This window comes from Bidens hawaiensis, unplaced genomic scaffold, assembly GCF_021521415.1.
Source record: "Bidens hawaiensis isolate Kalapana, Puna unplaced genomic scaffold, B.hawaiensis_p1.1 tig00002507_1, whole genome shotgun sequence".
NCBI classification, from domain to species: domain Eukaryota; kingdom Viridiplantae; phylum Streptophyta; class Magnoliopsida; order Asterales; family Asteraceae; genus Bidens; species Bidens hawaiensis.
This window is the reverse complement of record NW_027491137.1, coordinates 1,579,631-1,599,446: the sequence shown is the minus strand read 5'-3', so window position 1 is coordinate 1,599,446 and position 19,816 is coordinate 1,579,631. Positions and strand designations below refer to the sequence as shown.

The 19,816-nt window shown below is 43.0% G+C and overlaps 2 protein-coding genes across 2 annotated transcripts; one reads left to right on the top strand and one right to left on the bottom strand.

Annotated features, from left to right (window-relative positions):
- Positions 1–8,077: 8,077 nt before the first annotated feature.
- On the bottom strand, positions 8,078–8,527 carry LOC143619795 (uncharacterized). The gene has a single exon (XM_077091640.1). The coding sequence runs from the start codon at positions 8,525–8,527 to the stop codon at positions 8,078–8,080; it is 450 nt and encodes a 149-aa protein (XP_076947755.1).
- Positions 8,528–9,653: 1,126 nt separating this feature from the next.
- LOC143619794 (uncharacterized) lies at positions 9,654–10,613 on the top strand. The gene is made up of 2 exons (XM_077091639.1): positions 9,654–10,082; positions 10,485–10,613. The coding sequence occupies exons 1-2, from the start codon at positions 9,654–9,656 to the stop codon at positions 10,611–10,613; spliced, it is 558 nt and encodes a 185-aa protein (XP_076947754.1).
- The last annotated feature ends 9,203 nt before the right edge of the window (positions 10,614–19,816 follow it).

Genomic DNA, 19,816 nt, shown 5'->3' with positions numbered 1-19,816 from the left:
TGCTTATATGCCTATGTGTTTATCGCTTTTAGTTGGTGGAACTATAAAATCCTAGACTATTTGGCATCCCCTTATAGCAAGGTGTCGTTAACGTAATGCGATTAACGATAGATATAAAATCCTAGACTATTTGGCATCCCCTTATAGCTAGGTGTCGCTAATGTGTTTAGCGATATCTATTTATCCAAATTACCACTTTTATTTATCGTTTTGTATGCAAGTTTTGTGGCTATCTTTATTATATACTGATATGATTAAACTTATGAATTGCTCACCAACCTTTGTGTTGACAAACTTTACTTTATGAAATGTTGCAGGTTTGCATCTTGGTTGATTTATGATTGTGAAGAAAACGACATCAAAGACCTTAGGATATTAGTAAAAATGAACAATATCAAATTTGCCATATTTTGTGATATCTTGTTTATGGTTATTTTATGGATAATTTTTAAATGACATTTTCGATGTTGTGAAATGAAATGAGTTTATTAAATACTGTCACTTTAATTAGTGTAATGTGCTTATGGACAATCGTTACACCTCGGCATGTTCCGCCGCCTTTGGTCGGGGTGTGACAATAAGTCCCCCCAGTCCATTGTTGCTTCCATGAGTCGATGTCGCGGGTAGAATTATGGACTTCTGTCTTTTGTCACGGGTTGCAACTATTAGTCCTTAGGATTCCTATTGCTTTTGAACTGGGGTACTGTTTTGGCGTCTGCGATGTGACATCTCCCGTCTGAGTCATGTCAGGAGTGGTCTTCGAGGTTGGTGCACGAGTTTTTAGGTGTCCGATTCAAAATTATTTTGTTCTCAGTTCCCGCCTAACGTGTCGCCTTGCCGTTGGATGGTTTCGGTACGTGAGCTGGATCCTTCTTTCTTCGCATTAATTGCGATGTGTATATATAGGGGGAGGCGTTCCACTTTCCGAAACCACTTGCAAACATTTCTCCTAATCTTCTTTTCCCTTCATCTTCTTCATTCTTACTTCTAATATTCTGATCGACCATGGCTGGTGGTAAGAAAGGTACGAAGAGAGGTCGGGAGGGCAAGAAAGACTCATATAAGGGGCTCGTAGAGAACATTTGTATAAACTGGAAGGTCTCCGACTTCGAAGATATCGTTAATCTATATGGGTTAGCGCCAGAGTGGGAGCCGGAGCTCCCTTCTCTTGGTTCCACTGCTGATCAGCCACCGACCGAAAAAATCTCCTTGTATGGTGAATCTTTCACTACAGGCAATTTCCGGTTGCCTATCACCAAGTTTTTTGGTGATTTTTTGAGCGAATCTGGGATTCATGTCTCCCAGTTGCATCCATTTAGTATTATGAGGCTTCGGCACTTTGAGTTCTGTTGCAGGGCTCTGGAGATAGAGCCTACTGTGGATCGTTTCCTTGCGATCTACAAAATCCAAGTTCGCGGGAGTTGGTTTAGCTTCGCCGTGTAGGGGAAGGTAATTGGGACTGAGCCTCCGAGGAGTGCTCACGAGTGGAAAAATAAATTTTTGTGGATCAGCGCGGATGTCATTCCATTGGCAATGACCCGCCGCTCACTGACTACTAAATTTTCCCTTCCAGTTGCTGATTCAGAGGGTCAGGAGTGGTTCCAGAAACTGACGCGGATTCCCACTCCGATGGGTTTGATTCCTGAATCCGCGTTGGTTCAGGTGTGTAGAGCCGCCTGTGGCCGTATCCAGCGGAGCGACCGTACTTTTCCTGTGACGATGGGCGTAGGTTCCACCCATACGTTGCGATTTGATGTCTTTGTATTTTTCGTATACTTAATTTCCTTATTCTTGTTACAGGGGACAGTTCGTTGTTTGAAGTTCTTATTCCCAGTGTTGTAGGGAATATGTTCAGGATGCCCCTGGAGATGTATCAGGAGCCCATCCTTGACCACTTCAAGGGTCGCTTCCTTTTTCCTGCCTTTGGCCGCACGAAGCCGGTGGTTAACGAGTCTGCGGTGGCCCAAGGTGTGTACATTCTGAACCCTAAACCTCTTACCATTATGCATCCGGACGGGACGATACTCCTCTCTTCTAGCCATGAGTCCTCTAGAGAGGATTCATTTACGAGGGTTCCCCGCTCGGTACTCCGGAGAGTTTTCATGCTGGCGTGTTACGTGCTATTGCAGATACGATACGCCGTCGCAAGAGGACTGTGGATACCGCTAGCGTAGTGGTGTTAATAGGGATTCTGACGCCGATTAACCTGCCGGTGGTGAGGCTGCTAAGGAGACCGAGGGTGATGTCTCCACTGATAGGGAAATTTCCAAGACTGCCGATGATCCCGCTGGTGGGGAGGCAGATGTGGATGAGGATCCCGCTGACAGGGAGACTTCCAAGACTGCCGATGATCCTGCTGGTGGGGAGGCATCTAGGGGTGCTGATGATTCTGCTGGTGGGGAGGCACCTAGGAACGCCGATGATCCCGCCGGTGGGGAGGCTTCCAAAGTTGGAGGTGAGGGACCACCTCTAAAGAAGATCAAGCTGACCCGACTTCAGGATCGGGTCAAGAGCCAGACTACTGTATGGAAACCCGCAGGTAACTGTACTTGTATTCATGGGCTTGTGTTGTAGGTATCTTCTAACTTTGTTTCTGGATCTGCAGTTGTTACCGCTGTACGTCCGCCTTTTCCACTTCTGGAGGTCCTCCAAGCGGGGGGTGGTGAGGATGTGCCTCCCCAGGGCATTGTAACGCCTTCTGAGGTAGTGGTGGAAACTGAGGTTGTGCCCTCTGAGGATACGACTGAGCCTCCTCCAGTTTCCACGGGTGGAAGGGGCGAATCCTCAAATCCGCTGTCTGAGGAGCAGGGGGATTCCCTATTTCGCCCTTCATGGAATCTTGGCTCGGACGCGCTATTCACCGATCCGCGTGTGTGCCAAGAATTCTTTGAACACTACCTTCCACCTGCTGAGTAACAGGATACACTCCCATACTCAGACTAGCCTGGCGCAAGCACTTAGCTATCACATGGCTAACGTGTTGTCGACTAGTCGTGAGGTATTTAAGGGTTGGGTTGTCGGGCATACCGACCTTGAGCGCGCTGTTAGCCGCATGGTCGAGGCTGAGGCGGCCCGGGATGTTGCCCAGGTGGAGGCCCAGAAGAGAGAGGCTGCCCTCCTAGCTATTCAAGAAGAGAATAAACTTTTAAAGGAGAGGGTAGCTGCTCAGGTGGCGTTCGTCGCTGCTCGGGATGAAGATGTCCGGAGGCTTGTGGCGGAGGTGAAGGAGAAGGATGACTGCCTTGCCTATGTTTCTGAAAAGAAGGAAGGTCTGGAGAAGGCCTTCACTGATGCCTCGGATGAGAGGAGATGGCTCCTCAAGTTTGATATCCCCAAGGTAAATATTTTGATTTTATTTCATATTAGGATTATTATTCTGACTTTCCTTGGATCAGATTTTCAGGTTTATCAAGGAAGGGCCTGAGCTTGGGGATTTCCTTGCTAACCTGCTGGTCAGCTCTTCGCAGATAGGTCGCCAGGCTGGTTTTGCTGAGGGTTACTCCATGGCTCGCGAGGGACATCCGTCCTCCAAGTTTGAGCTTCATGGCCAGGATTGTCAAAAGGAATATGAAGCACGACTGGATTCCTTTGATAACTTTTCTTTTGACATCCTGAGGTATATTGAGGAGAACCGTCGGGAGCCTACCGCGGTTGGGGAGCTACGTCTCCATGTGAACTGGCTGATTGCGGAAGCTGAAGGCAAGGAGGCTCCCAAGGAAGATCAGGAATAGGTTGAAAGATTATTGTATTTCCTTCCTCGTAAAACCTTGTAAATGAAATGAAACCATATTTTTCTTTTATTGTGTTGAATTTATCGTCTTTATGTTTCGACTTTGTTTGAAGGGTTGTCCAAGTCGCGGATGGCTTCTTTGTTGATGACCCTTCCGCTTATAATTATGACTTGTCTTTTTCTTGTTCTTTTTTGTAACTTGCAATCCGATAATGTCTGACGTGTCAGCCAAAGCATTCAGTTTACCAAGTTACTGTAGAACTAGAAATTCGCCGATTATTTTGGGGTTGACAGATGTGACAGGTCTGTCTTGCGCCGAAAAAGGTCTGTCAGTTGGCGTCAGCCATATCTCGGGATTTTAAATTTCCCAACTTTTGGTTTTCCCGCCTGACGTGTCACGATCTGACTGGTGGATAGCTGTTTCGTACTGTTTTACGCATTTAATGTTGCTTCTATATATATCCGTCATTTCCATTTCTTTTCTCTTACTTTATATTGACGAATTAGAAAATCTTTGCCAGCGATCTTGAAGTTATCATCTTCTTCAATCACTGAAGGTTTCTGTTGTTGATTTTTAGTAACCATAGCTCGTTGCAATCCATATTTGGCCAATTATATGGCGTCGATGAAACCCGATTATCAAACCATTGACTCTGTCACTATTGATTGGGACGTCAAAGGGTTTCAGGACGCCGTCAACGTTTACGGTATAGCTCCAGAATGGGAGTCAAAATTTCTGGCTCCTGGCTCAACGGCGAGCCAATCTCCGGTGGGGAAAATGGTCGTGTTCGCTGAATTCTTCAATTCCGGGAATCTCCGATTTTCAGTTACCCGGTTTCTGGGTAAGCTAATAACTGGGAAAATGATTCATATTTCCCAGCTTCATGCGTCGGCCATGATGCGTGTGCGCCATTTTGAATTTTGCTGTCGAGCGCATGGCATCGTGCCTACTATTGACAAGTTTGGCGTGTTCTACCGTTTTCACGGTGGAGGTGGTTGATATATTTGTCTTCCGACTGACCGGAAGGCTGTTGCGGTGGACACGCCTCTCTTGGACCCACATTGGGCCAGGAAATTTTTCTAGATTCGGGAGGATGTGATCCTGAATCCCATGTACTGGCGTTCGGCGGACCAACCACTGCTTGCTCTGCCGTTCATTGATCGTCCGGAAAAGCATGGGTGGTATCAGCAATTGACCCATACCACTACCCCAATGCACCCCATCCCTGAGTCTGCCCTTGTAAGGGTTGGGATGAGCCGCCTGTGGCCTTATCCGGACGAGGTGCTATACTTCCGGAAGCCAGATTGGTGTAAGTACATTTATAACATTTTCTGGGCTTATCGCGGTTTCTAACCTTGGTTTATTGTGCAGTTGAAGGCCTTCTGCTGTCTGTTCTCCTCGTGGGTGTGCCTGGGGTTATGCACCTTGCTGCCCGCGACAAGAAGGATCTTCCTATTCTTGATAAGACCAAGGATAGCTTTTTGTTTCCTTAACGGACCCGTCAGGAGCCTGCGGTTTCTGAAGATTTGTTCGAGTCAGGTAACCCATTCTTCTTTCTTGATCTTGTGATCGAATTGCTAACGTATGGCCCTGATGTAGCCTTTGGTCGAAAGAGGAAGGAGGCGTCTTCCAGCAACGCTCCCTTGGTGGCTGCTAGTGGAGATCAGAGCATGGACTCTTCTCCTCCGGTCGCGAAGAGGATCCGCCTTCATGACCGCATTGCGGTCCGCATGCCAGGTACGCTAGGTACTTTTCACTTTACTTTCTTTGGGAAGTTTTTGTCTTCCAAAGATTGATTTTTAGCATATGTTCATGCAGGCAACGTCATTGTTCTGGGTGCTGCTTCCGCTACTGTCCTCTGCTGCTGACAAGGGGAAGTCCAAGGAGGGTGCTGCTTCCGCTACTGTCCGGAAGCTGTCCACGACGGAGTTACCACCTTTGCCTCCACCCATAGTTCACGAAATTGAAAAACCAGCTGGGTGGACGTCGGTGCCTCCTCCGCCTCCTCACTCTTCGGAGGGTGAGGAAGGGGGTCGTACCTTGAAGGGCGGTGTTTCCCGGCATGTTCCTGAGTGGAATTTAACCCCCTCTTCCCGATTTTTGGATGGGGAGGTGTGTTTTGATTTCCTTCACGAAGGTGTGCCTCCTGCGGAAAGTGAATATCAGCGCAACCGTGCGCGGGTGTCAGTTGGCAATTCATATATATACCATCTGGCCAACTTGGTTTCCACGACCCAGGAGATGTACCGGGACTGGAACTTCATGGGCCAGAACTGGGGGTTGCAGGACAACCTCCTAGAAGAGCTTCGGGCCGAAAAGGAAAAATATCGGATCGAGTCTAACACCATGAGGTGGAAGCTGAGAGATTTTGAACGGGCTCTGGAAGAGGAGAGGAGCCGCCAGGCTTCTGCGTCCAAGGATTGGGAAGAGGCGTGTCGGCGCCAGAATGCTTCACTCGAAGCCGCAAGCGCTCAAACCCGTGTCCGCGAGGCTGACCTTGCGAAGGCAGAAGAGGCGAAACAGGCCTTAGAGGCAGGATACCATCAGCGGGCTCCGTGCTGCTGCTGCTGACAAGGACCATCTTATCAAGGACCTGCTCAAGGAAAACGTTCGTTTTGTTGGTGAGCAAGGCACTCTGAAGTTGGAAGCCAAGCAGGCGTCCGCTGATCGAGCGTGGTTGATGACGGTGGTTCTTCCCAAGGTAACGGTTTAATCATAAGTAAGTTCCTGTGCTATTTCCTGACCTTTTGATTCAATCTATGCAGGTTATCTCGCATATCCATGGAGGGTATATTTTAGGAGACTGCCTTGGTGATCTTCTCTGTGCGTCCCGCGACTCTGGTCGTAAGGCAGGTTTTCAAGAGGGCGTAACCTTTGTCAGGGAAGACCGCTCTTTGGAAGAGTTTGAGCTCCACGGAGAGGATTTGGATGGGAAATATGATGCGCAAATGGATGCCTTCGATGATTTGCATTTTCCCATCCAGGACGCTATCCAAGATTTTTCTAAGGCGTCGGATAGCGTTCAACAACTTCGTGACTATCTTAGTGAAGAATAATTGTTGTATATATTTTTTTCTCTTGTTCCTGTAATCCCTTTTTTGAATGTATATATGACATGGATTTTACATTTTGTCTTGTATGATTGCAATATAAATGTGTGTAAACTAAATCTGTCGTGTATCCAAAATATAGGATTAGGATAAATATTGGCACGCAGACCTATCCGTACAGGAACTAACATTCTAATCTTAAAAATAGGTATCTGTGCATCAACTATATTTGCATTACCAGCTCAAGATAAACAAAATTCGGTACGCAGACCGAAATATAAAGGGCACGCAGGCCAGTGTAGGGGCACGCATGCCTAAAAGAAAATTATGTAGTTTAGATATAGCACCTTCGTAGTTGTGCAACGTTCCAAGTCCTGGGAATAGGAGTGCCGTCTAATTCTTTCAATTTGTATGCACCCTTTCCCAACACTTCATCGACTTGGTAAGGGCCTTCCCATGTGGGGGCTAACTTTCCCGTTAATTCGGCGTTTGATGCCTTATTGTTCCGGAAGACGTAGTCCCCTTTGTGGAATGCACAAATTTTGAACCGCGCATCATAGTATTTCTGGAGCTGGCTATTGTATTTGCTTTCGCGTATAGCTGCCAGCTCACGTCTTTCTTCCAAGAGGTCTAAGTTCATCCTGAGTTCTTTTTCGTTGTCTTCCATCAGGAGGATTCTTGCAGATGATAGGCCAATTTCGGCAGGAATCATTGCTTCAGTGCCATATGTCAAGCTGAATGGTGTTTCCGAGATGCTGGTTTTTTTACTGGTACGATGTGCCCACAGCGTATGTGGCAATTCGTCAACCCATCCTGTTCGTTTGGTTCCCAGTCTGGTTTTGATGCCTTCCTTGATGCTGCGATTGGCTCGCTCCACCTGCCCATTAGCTTGCGGGTGGGCAATAGATGTGAACACCTGTTTGATTTGTAACTCGGATAACCATTCCTGGAGATGCTTGTCAGCAAACTGAGTACCATTATCGTTGACCAATGTCTGGGGGAGGCCGAATTGACAAAAATGTATTCCCATAGGAATTTCTTCACATTTGCTGCTGTTATATGGGCCAGTGGTTTGGCCTCCACCCACTTTGTGAAATAATCTATAGCGACTAATAGGAACTTTACTCGTCCTGGAGCCTCGGGGAATGGTCCCATGATGTCTATGGCCCACTTTTGGAAAGGCCATGCTCTGGTGACTGGGACAAGTTCGTTCTGTGGCGTCAATGTTCGTGGTGCATGTGTTTGGCAGGCATTGCATTTTTGGATCTCTTTGAGTGCGTCCATGTTCATGCCTAGCTAGTAGTATCCCGCGTTCATAATTTTTGCCACTACCATCCTTGGTCCGGCGTGCAATCCGCAGATGCCTTTGTGGATCTCTCGAATTACATAATTGGCATCTTCTGCGTCTACACACCTGAGCAGCGGACCAAGGAAAGATTTTTGGAATAGGATTCCGTCATGGATCTTGTAGCATAGTGCCTTGTGGCGAATCTTTCGTGCCTCCGCTTTATCTTCCGGGAGGATGCTGGAGGACAAGTAAGTCTTGATTGGTTCCATCCAGGACGTTGCTCCAGTTTGGATGACCAGGACTTGGCATTGAGGAACGGACGGAGCATCTAGAACTTCGATTCTGACGTCTCTGCCCACGTGTTTGAAGCTGGTGGATGCCAGTTTGCTCAAGGCATCCGCGGGTTGATTCTCACTCCTTTTGATGTGCACTACTTTACATGAAGTGAATTGTTGCATTTCGGGTTATGTAATGCTCCGGCTACATTCCAGCGTTGCATGGTAGCGATATTCCAGGACATGAACGAGAGTTCTATGGAGGTCTTCATGGACGATTTTTCGGTATATGGGGACTCTTTTGATCAATGTCTTTCTAATCTTGAGAGGATGATGAAGCGGTGCATAGAGACAAAGTTGATGCTGAACTGGGAGAAGTGCCACTTCAAGGTGACTGAAGGCATTGTGCTCGGGCACAAGATTTCGCGAGACGGTATTGAGGTAGATAGAGCTAAGATCGACACCATTAATAGACTTCCTCCACCGACTAGTGTGAAATCCGTTCGTAGTTTTCTCGGGCATGCGGGTTTTTATCGTAGGTTCATCAGAGATTTTTCTAAGATCACCCGGCCCATGACTCGCCTTCTAGAGAAGGACATCACATTCGACTTTGATGTTGATTGTCTGAAGGTGTTTAAGTTTCTCAAGGGGCAGTTGGTTAATGCCCCTATCTTAGTAGCACCCGACTGGAGCTTACCCTTCGAGCTCATATGCGCGCTAGTGATTTTGCAGTCGGTGCTGTTTTAGGTCAGCGGAAGGACAAGCACTTCCATCCTATCTATTACGCGAGTAAGACCCTCAATGATGCTCAGGAGAATTACACGACTACCGAGAAGGAGCTTCGCGTTCGACAAATTTCATTCTTATCTTGTGCTGTCCAAAACCATCGTTTATACTGATCATGCGGCATTGCGATACCTTTTCTCTAAGAAAGATGCCAAACCTCGTATGACACGATGGATTCTCTTGCTTTCCGAGTTCGATATTGAGATTAGAGATAAAAAGGGAGCGGAGAATGTCGTTGCGGATCACTTGTCACGTTTGGAGGATCCGAAGAGAGAGAAGATTAGAGAGGACACCATCGGGGTTAGTTTTCCCCATGAGTCATTGATGATGGTGAGAATGAGATCTGAGAGAGAGCCAGTCTTATACGTTAGTGCTGAAGAGGAGGGTCTGCCATGGTTCTCCGACATTGCGGATTATCTGGCCGAAGGAGTGGTGGTCAAGGGCATGAGTTATCAGCAGAGAAGGAAGTTTTTCATAGATGCCAGCCACTACATATGGGATTCACCGTATTTGTAATGCCCAGATGGAGAAGACGTTGGCACGGTATGGGGTCACCCATAGTTTGTCCACCGCCTATCACCCACAGCCGAGCAGGCAAGTAGAGAACGCAAACCGAGGCGTTAAGCGTATTTTGGAGAAAACTATTGGCAAGAACCGAAAGGACTGGTCCGATAAGTTGGATGATGCGCTTTGGGCTTTCCGCACAGCGTTTAAAACGCCCATTGGGACCACACCCTTTAGGATGGTTTACGGGAAGGCGTGTCATCTACCGGTTGAGTTAGAGCATAAAGCGTATTGGGCGTTGAGATCAGTTAATCTTGACCTGACCCAAGCAGCGAAAAACCGGTATCTCCAAATTCATGAGGTTGAGGAGCTAAGAGATAAGGCGTACGCGAGATCGTGGAGTTATAAAGAGCGTACGAAGGCGTTGCACGATCGGAAGTTGAAGAAGGTGAAAGAATTTAAGTGTGGGGATCAAGTGTTGGTTTATAATTCCCGTCTGAAGTTATTTCCAGGTAAACTTAGATCGAGATGAGGAGGACCGTATACGGTCAAGGAGGTGTTCCCGCATGGTGCTGTTGAAGTTCGAGATGTTAATGGGAGCTCGTGGAAGGTGAACGGCCATAGGTTAAAGCATTATATTGGTGGGTCGGTTGATTCGGTTGAGGAGGACGTGTTTCGCCTCGACATTCCTAGGTTGATTGATTGATAGGGATAGGACCTCGGGTGAATACCCGAGTGTAGAGTTTGTATATGTTTGTATCTGTTTTCATTTATTTTTGTATTTTGAGTCGATTTTTAAGTTTTAGAGTCTGTTTGATGTCTGCTTTGGGTGCTTTGAGTTTTTTTGCAGGTTTGGATGCTATCGTTCGTACTCAATCTCCATTCGGACGGGGGCGTTTTGAGCATATTGGTTTTAGGAGAGTACCCAAAAGCTGCGGCCGCTAATGAAATGCTATACGGTCGCTTTATCGGAACTTGACTTACGAAGATCACTGTCTGATTATCAGGGGAGTCTGTTCCATTTTCTTTATACTTTGCTTTATTTTATTTTATTTCTGCTTTATTTTGTTCTTTTTCCTGTCTCACATTGAGGACAATGTGAAATTTAAGTGTGGGGATGGGAAACTAGCGTTTTTTTAGGTAGTTTAATATATATATATATAATAAAAAAAGAAATAATAATATTAATAAAAATAAAAGATAAAAAAAAGTAATAAAAAAAAAAATTTTGTCCCTTGAATTAAATATTTTGTAACAAAATGGAAAATGATAGAAAAATTGGGGATTGGTTTTTTAAAACTACTAATATATATGATAAAAAAAATAGAAAGCGCACTTAATTTGGATGTGTCGGTAGGCCCAACTAGCCTTGAAAGGTTTCCATTGATTATTATAAATATACCTATAATTAAATCGTTAAGTCTTGTGGGTTTTCATCTTAGGAAAACAGAAAAACTGAAACGTCTAAGGTATTGAAAAGCACCAGTGTAGGTTAAAACCTTGTAAATCTTAAAATTTGATTTCATCTACATAAGTATTGAGCATATAAATATATAAAACTGAAAAAGATCCAATAATTTAATGTGTCTCCCTCTGGGATAGTGGCTTGGAGATGACATCTATGGATGAGGATCGATAAAAATAATAAATAAAATCCAACAACCTATGATGTGTTTTCTTTCTAGTTGGTAGCTTGACTGATAGGCCTCTGGGTGAGGAATAAAAGAACGTTCATGAGTAATGACCAACAGCTTACATGCTTCTCACTGGGCTAGCAACCACGGTGAGAACATCCATGGGTGAGGTCTAAGTTATGTTAAAATATAAAATTGCTCAAAATAATTCAATATTTATTTATGAAGTTAAATTTTAATAGTTACAAGTTTTTAGGGTGCACTGGTAAAATAAAATCTTTATGGTTTTCTCTTTGCTTTAACTTGCCTGAAACAAATTAGGTGACTTTGTGATTTTAGGTGTGAGACCCTTAGACTGAGTGTTAACTTGAACTTAATCACTGAATATGATGGGGGGCTTGATAGGTTGGTGGTTGGGTTTAAGTGGACAACAATATCGACAATCGCGGTTTTTGCATTTATCTATTATTAATTAATGTGACCTAAATGTTTTGAAAATCAGTTTTCCGATTATGATTCCATTGCAAATAGCTTTTTCAGGGACGAAAAAGATTTAAGTGTGGGGATATTTGATGCGGTCTCATTTATACATATTATTATATAAATATTCCCTATACTTTTAAGTGTTTTTGAGCCAAGTTTGTATTGAATATTATTATTATTTGGTTCATTTGAGTTTTAATGGTTTCTTGAGACTAAGAGCTAAAATGGAACACTTTTACTAAACTTGAGACCGACGAATGAAGACTCGAACACATATTATTATTATTATTATTATTATTATTATTATTATTATTATTATTATTATGTGTAGTACTTAAAGGAAAAAAAAAGAAATAACTAATAATGATCTTATATTAGGTACTCATTTATATATTTTATCTTAATAGTTTGGTGATTTCAAAGAACATAAAAAAAAAAGTGAAGCCATCAATCAGTTTAACTCAACAAATTAATTTGTCAATACAAATGATTAGTTTATTAATTTAAATTGTTACACTGATCGACGAATTCTTTGTACGTAGTAGATGGACTATGGTTTATAAAGCAGTTGGGCCGTAAGAAGAATCTAAAAGAAGTCAAGAGTGAGAAGCCCACGTTGAAAACAAGACCTACCCTAATATGTTTCTATTATAAATGTTTGGAGGCAGTAAGTCAAAGTGAGGAGGGACGACATTATTATTGCTATTGTTTTTAGTGGAGCAGAAGGGAAGTCAAAGGAAGCTAGCCGCCATCTTGCACTACTATTATTTTCTTGTTTTCCGTGGGGTTGGGTGAAAGCAGAACAACAAACAAACAAACAAAAAAATTCCCTATAGTCCTGTACGTGGAGTTCAAAGGAGCCGCAAGACAAAAGGCTTTTGGTGGTGTTCGGTTTCTCATCTAAACACCGTTGTTTTAGTTTAACTTTATTATTTTTATTATGAACTTGGTTGTTGAACTTATTTATTTTATTATTGTTTTGAACATGGTTATTGGCTAAACCCTTTTTAGTTGCCTAGGCTTTAAATGAATATTTGTTGAGTTTGGCTTGCTTGTCGGTTTTATTGGTTGTTGGTGTTGGACTAATATTATTGTAATAGACTTTTTGATGCTTTTAAGATGAATATGCATACTTATTATTATTTTACTTTTATTCAATTGTTCCATATGTGTCTTTGTGAAAGTCTTTCATTGTGTAGACGCATATTCGTAACTAGTTTATGGTTTATAGTCGACATAATCCATAGGAACTATTGTTTGAGGGTTTAGAGATTTTAAGTGTTCTACCTATCTTGAGACTGAGAGGTAATAAATAGTTGGGGTTGTCTTATTCATTAGGCGGTTTGGGTATAGATTACACGAGAGTGGGTTTCCCCCTTATTGTCTTTTGATTTTTGCTATCCTAAGTCTTTTTGAGCATCTTTAGGTTACTCCTTACGTCACTTACACTCCCAGATGTATTGTGATTAGTGAGACTGAGAGGTGATCTAGTCATTAGAGTAATTTAATATTGTTGGAGAGACTGAGAGGTAATCCAACCAACCGGTTTGCGTCATACGCCCCTTAGGTATTCCTTTTAGGTGACACCCAGAGAATGATCAGGGATCCACCAGGATGTCTAGGGCGTCGTATCTTTAGATCCCGGTTCCATCACAGTTTCCATAGCCGATAAGCATCCAAGATTCACAAATAGGATTTCAAGCCTAGGTAACGCTTTTCTCATTATTGTCTTCGTCTAAGTTTTAGAGTTTTAAGTTTAATTTATTAGTTTATTTTAGCTTAATTAATTAGTGTAAATAATAATTAGTTTTAAAATAAAATAAATAAAAATCCAAAAATAATCTTCTCTTAATTATTAATTTATTTAGCTTTTAGAATCTACTTCGTTAATTTAATTAGTGTCTCTAGGGTTCGATACTCCCGGACTTCCCATAGCTATTCTACACCCGATAGGTTCACTTGCCTGTTGCTAGTGGTTTGGTTTAGGGTATTCTAGGTTTTTATTTCTCGTTGTGCTAGGTTACGTAATTGAAATATTTTTATATACCACTTTAAGCGCATCAGGCTGCCATACATATCTGGTGGTAACCCTTGTTAGCATCTAGAAAACACTTGAATTTGAAGGGTGCCACTTCGTCCACTTTGAGGTCAATCTCCGGAAGTGGGTAACAATCTTTGGGGCAGGCCCTGTTCAGGTCTTTAAAGTTGATGCACATCCGCCATGAACCGTTGCTCTTAGGGACTATCACCGGGTTTGCAACCCAGGTTTGATATTGAATTTCGCGGATGATGCCTGCATGCAACAAGTCCTGCACTTGCACGTTCATGGCTTTTGTTTGTTTGGGACCCATCTTCCTCTTTTTCTGAAAAATCGGTGTATACGTCGGGTTAACCCGTAGCCGATGTTTTGAAATATCTCGTGGGACACTCGTCATATCTGAAGGCTTCCAGTAAAAAATATCTGCGTTTTTGATCAGCAGTTGTTTCAGAAAGACGCCCACCGTTTCGGAGATAGTGGCCCCGATTGTGACGGTTTGTTCCGGGTGTTCCGGATTGACGACACATTTTTCGGGTTCTGACCGCAGTGCCTTCTTTGGCACCTTCGCGGGCTTCGATCCCTCTGTTGCGTAGCAATGTTTGTTGACCCGGATGATTGCTACTCTTGTTCGCGTGGGGACACCCACTGCACCGTGTGCTGTGGAGGGATTGGCATTGAAGTCGCCAATTACTTCCCGCCCTAGGATTATGTGATGTTTGGATCTCGCGGGTAGGACGAGGAACTCAACATCCTCGGTCCTTGAGTGGATCCCGTCACTCAGTGTGACTGGGAATGTTATGACCCCCTTGGGGTGCATAACCTCGTACCCAAATCCTAAAACTAGGGCGTGCACATATTTAAACTTGGCCTTGTCTTCTTCATCTAGCTGCTCAAAACACTGTTCGTACATTATATCAGACGTACTTCCAGTATCGAAGAAGACATATTGAGACCGATAGTGACCGAACAAAGCCGTGACGATTAGAGGTTGCCTCATACATGGCCCTCCTTTTACTCTTGGAAAAACTACAAGTTCATTTTTCCACTCATCTTCATCTGCTCCCCTTCGCTTGAACTTCCGAGGGGGTCCCCCTTGGATCATGTGTACATTCAAATCCTTAATCTGCTTTCGCGGGGGACCTTTGTCTGCGAGAGCTGCGTTATTCCGCGGACCTTGTCGCACATTTTTGAGCAGATGATCAACTTTTCCAGACTTGATAGCGGCCTCAATCTCATTTTTCAAGCTTATGCACTTGTTCATGTCATGTCCAATATCTTCATGAAACATGCAATGCTTGTTCGGATTCAGGTTCACCCTCTTGATCAACGGTTGGGGTTTCCGGAATTCGATATTCTCTGTTGTTAAGATTTCAGACGGGGTCTTCTTTAAGGGTGTCCAATGTTGTCAGCCGGACTTACCTGCTGCTCTATTCTTTTGTTTCTGTCTGATCAGTGATCTGGCATCGAACTGTTTGGAAGAGCTTTTTGGGGGTTGTATCCTTGACCATATTGAACCCTTCTCTTCCTTTTTCGACTGAGCATTCCGCGGCTCGATTCTCGTGTGTTGTTTGGGTGCCTCTCGCCCCAGTAATTTTTTTGTAGCTACGAAGACCTTAGCTGCGGACATGATCACGTCCCAGGTGTGGGGCATTCCGTCCCGGCCTGTCAAACATCTGACCATCTCAGGACTCCTTGCGTTTACCTGGAACGCTTCCCGTAACATGTCTTCACTAATTCCACCAATATTCAAGCTCTCGTTGTTGAATCTGGTGATAAAGTTTTCCAGTGATTCATTGTCTCGGCAAACAACACTCAGGATCTCTGATGCATCCTGAGTGTGTTTACGCTGCTTGCTGAAATGCTGCGAGAACTTTGCTACCAAGTCGTCCCAGCTTTTGATTTGACATTCCGGTAGCTTTTCAAACCACTCTCTCGCTGCTCCTGTTAGTGTCAATGAAAACATGTGACACCAATAGAGCAACGTCCATCCACTCACTCTGCTGACTGCTGTGAAATTCAGCAAATGATCGCTTGGATCAGTCATCCCATTGTATTTTCCCAAATTGCTCGGGATCTTGATATTAGTTGGGAAAGGAGCGGTTGCTATTCGTGGGATGAACTTCGATTTTTCCGCGAACGCGGCGGGGCGGTATGGCTTGGTGAAGTCTTCTTCCGCATCGCTGAAGTATTCAGCATGCTTGACTAACGGTTTGGGACGACTTGAGGTTTCCCTGCCATAGTCCTAACTGCCATCACTCGCGTACTCTTCCTCTTGAAACGTTTTTCTCTGTCAAGTATCCCGTGTTCTGTGGGATAGAGTACGTTGGGTGTGATAACTTTTTTCGCGGCTTTTCGCCAGTGAACGACCAGCTGATCGAGAGTTGTCTTCAAACTCTACATCTTGAGTGCGTCGTACTGGTGGCGGAGGCGGAGATGGCGAGTAGTACGTCAGCGTCCTGGCTTGGACCTGATCTCGTTTCACCCTTCGCTTATACTCCTCTTTCAGCCAATGTTTCTCCTGTTGGTACCACTCTTCTGGGGTGAGAATGCTTTTACCAGATCTGGCCTAATAAGCACTCGTTTCATCCCCATCATATCTGGGAAACTCTCCGGCTCCGTCTTCTAGAGCCGGGATTTGAGTGGTCCGTTGTATTTCGGTGACTCTTTGCCTTGAGAACTCTCCGGGCCGGTCTTCCCGGAATGGGGTTCTGGTGTTCCTGCGTGGTGCAAAGTCGTCAAACCTCAGAACTTCTCCGGTCCTGTTTTCGAAGACCGGAGTTCTAGTGCTCCGGCGAGGTTCCTCCGACACCTGTCCTTCATGGACTGATTCGTCTAGAATTTCAGTACGACGGGGTCTTGCCGGAACAGCAGATGGCTGTTGGTTCAGGCTCATCTTCAGATCACTGTGAATCGAAAAAACCATAGAAAACCGTGTATCTAGCTAAAACCGGATGGCGCCAATGAAGAAACACTAGATCAAACTGGATAGTCAGATCGGGTATCTCCCCAGATGTGGGTACACTGAAGCGATGAGAACAGATCCAAGCTAATGCCTGCAAAATAGAACACCATTGAGTCTCGTTACGGGAAGGATAGAGTAGGGGGTCTTCCCGTAACCACCCTACGGCGTGAGAATAAGTAACGTACTTTGATCGGAATAAAGCAAGACACAGTATGTAATTTCTTAAGGCTTGAGAGTGTGAATGAATACCTTGAAGAGATGGTCTTCGTATTTATAGCCGAAGGTGGAGGGAAGGTGATTGGTGGAGTTGTCACTATCAAGTTATTCCCTCCATGCCTGAATGGACACGTGTCGGGCCTTTATTGGATGCGACAGCCTGGATCCGTTTACGGTGTAGCCATTGTCTGTGTACGTTGTGGGATGGCCATTACGTTTCCAGGTGTCTTATTTCCATTGGCCGATGTCGCTATCAGGAGGTTTTGAGGGAATCTTCTAGAAGTGGTTTGTTACAACTGCTCTTCCATATCACGTGGGGATCATGCGTGTGATGAAGTCCTTCGAGTTATCTGTGGATTCCTTCCGCGGACACTCGCATGACCGTTCGCGGGTTATGACGGAGTTCCATAAGGTGTTGGGTTGTAGATGGCTTTACCAATCCACTTGTTCCTTGAGCGGGTGTCTTTTGGCGATCCGCGGGTTGGTTAATGGATCCGTGGGATGCGGATGTCTTTGACGATCCGCGGGTCAGATAAGGGATCCATGGGTAGCTTTGCTACCCTCCCTCTATAGTGGCCATAAAAAAATCCTTTAACCACGAAAAAAACGTAATGTCGAGAAAAAAGACACAATGATGAAAATAAACAAAACACATAATAATAAATAAAAAAAACACATAATAGATCGCAAAATGTAACACAATGTCGAGCAAAATACAACACAATGTTGAGTATTATAACACAATATTAAGAAAAAAAAGACACAATACCAATGAAAAAAGACACAATCAATGCCGAAAATAACAAAAAAACACTATGATAAATAAAATACAATGATTTTTTTTTCCTTAACACTGTGTTTTTTTTAAGAACGAGGAAGATTGGGGAAATATTTTGGTTTTTTAGTTTTTTTTTTATTTTATTTTAATTTTGAGTTATGATTTTTTTAATTATTTTTTGGGGTTTTTTTATCATAAATTATTCTCATCATACTCATTTTTATCCACATTTGTAGAATAATCTGACCCGCTATTTTATATCATAATTGGACATAAATTATGTGAAAATATTATAGTTGTCATACTTTCAAAACCGTGTTGATATAAACTCGATTTTGAAACATCCAAATTAATTCTTCCTTATTAAGAAAAGGATAATGAACAAGAAGCATCTAAAGCAATTCTTTCTTATTAAGTAATAGAAGAAACTCGTGTGTCAAATAGTTTTCACATGTATCATGCAATGTTCTAGTTTACGTATTCCGGTATGTGTAGTACACATTTTCATAACTACTTGAAACTACTTGCACATTTCTATAACAACTACTTAAAACTACTTCTCTGTAAAGACTTAGGGATGGCATATCGTGTATATCCATACACGATAAGACACGAACACGATAAGACTTAGGGGTTTTTGAAACAACTACTTATGTGAAAATATTATAGTTGTCATACTTTCAAAACCGTGTTGATATAAACTCGATTTTGAAACATCCAAATTAATTCATCCTTATTAAGAAAAGGATAATGAACAAGAAGCATCTAAAGAAATTCTTTCCTATTAAGTAATAGAAGAAACTAGTGTGTCAAATAATTTTCACATGTATCATGCAATGTTCTAGTTTACGTATTCCGGTATGTGTAGTACACATTTTCATAACTACTTGAAACTACTTGAAACTACTTGCACATTTCTATAACAACTACTTAAAACTACTTCTATGTAAAGACTTAGGGATGGCATATCGTGTATATCCATACACGATAAGACACGAACACGAAACATGCATACCTATATACGACACAAAAACATAACGTGTAACAGTATGCCAAACCTGAACACGAACCTGCTAATACCATGTATACACGATAAGACACGAACCTGCCGGAAAATCTGAGAAGGGTTCGGCGTTTGGTGGCCGGTGGCACCGCTGCAACTGCGAGGAGGTCGGACTGCCGGAGAATCGAAGATGTGGAGAGGTAGACCGGAGAATCAAAGGACTGCCACAACTGGAGAAGTGGAGGGAAACCACTGGACTACCGGAGATCCGGAGAGGGAGAATAGGAGAACGTTTGTGCGACATATACTTGGAATGATGTGCGTCGTGTTCAATTGTTTGGTATAAAAATTTGAGATTAACTATTTAAGGTATATAACATATTATATTATTATACTAGTTTGAGACCCGTGTATTACACGGATAATTGACAAAATTTGTAATTTTAAACATTAAGAAATATACAATCAATAACAAAATTATCATATATTGTTAATACAATTACAACTAACATTAAAATTACAGGAATTACAAAAAAAAAACATTACGCAAATATTTTACAAATAAGAAAAAATTTTCTTGTTCACTACATTTGTGGTTGTATTGGTCAGATTATCTTGTTTATCAAAAATCAAAATCTTTAAAACATATAAATAAATATAATCTATGAATCGTTATATCTTAGAGTGTTCGAATTGGTGTAATTGTAAGTTCATGTAGTGTTCTTTTTTACGGTGGCTGTCTCCAGGTTGTGGAGGTAGTCGTTGGCGGTTGGTCGGTTTGTTTATATGTTTATCGTTCAAAAAATTATATATATGCAATCAAGTAATTTAAATATGTAAACACAAACAAAGATAAACAATAAGTAAAGATAAATATAATAAGTACATAAAGATGTTTTAAAATTTTACAACATGTTCAAATTAGAGTCAACTTCTTAGTATGAAAATGCGGATTTTTGTCGGTCGTAGTCACAAATGAGACAACGTATTCGCTAAAATGACATTAGAATTGATCATAATGTTTTTTTGTATTAGTTTACAACCTGATAATTCATGTACTAAAAAGAG

What these genes read in the sequence shown, in the direction of transcription:
- LOC143619794 (XM_077091639.1), top strand. Translation starts at nt 9,654, where the DNA reads ATGGAGAAGACGTTGGCACGGTATGGGGTCACCCATAGTTTGTCCACC. An exon ending in ACGATCGGAAGTTGAAGAAG is followed by an intron (nt 10,083 to 10,484) that starts GTGAAAGAATTT and finishes GTTTTTTTGCAG; the next exon opens with GTTTGGATGCTATCGTTCGT.
- LOC143619795 (XM_077091640.1), bottom strand. Translation starts at nt 8,527, where the DNA reads ATGCAACAATTCACTTCATGTAAAGTAGTGCACATCAAAAGGAGTGAG.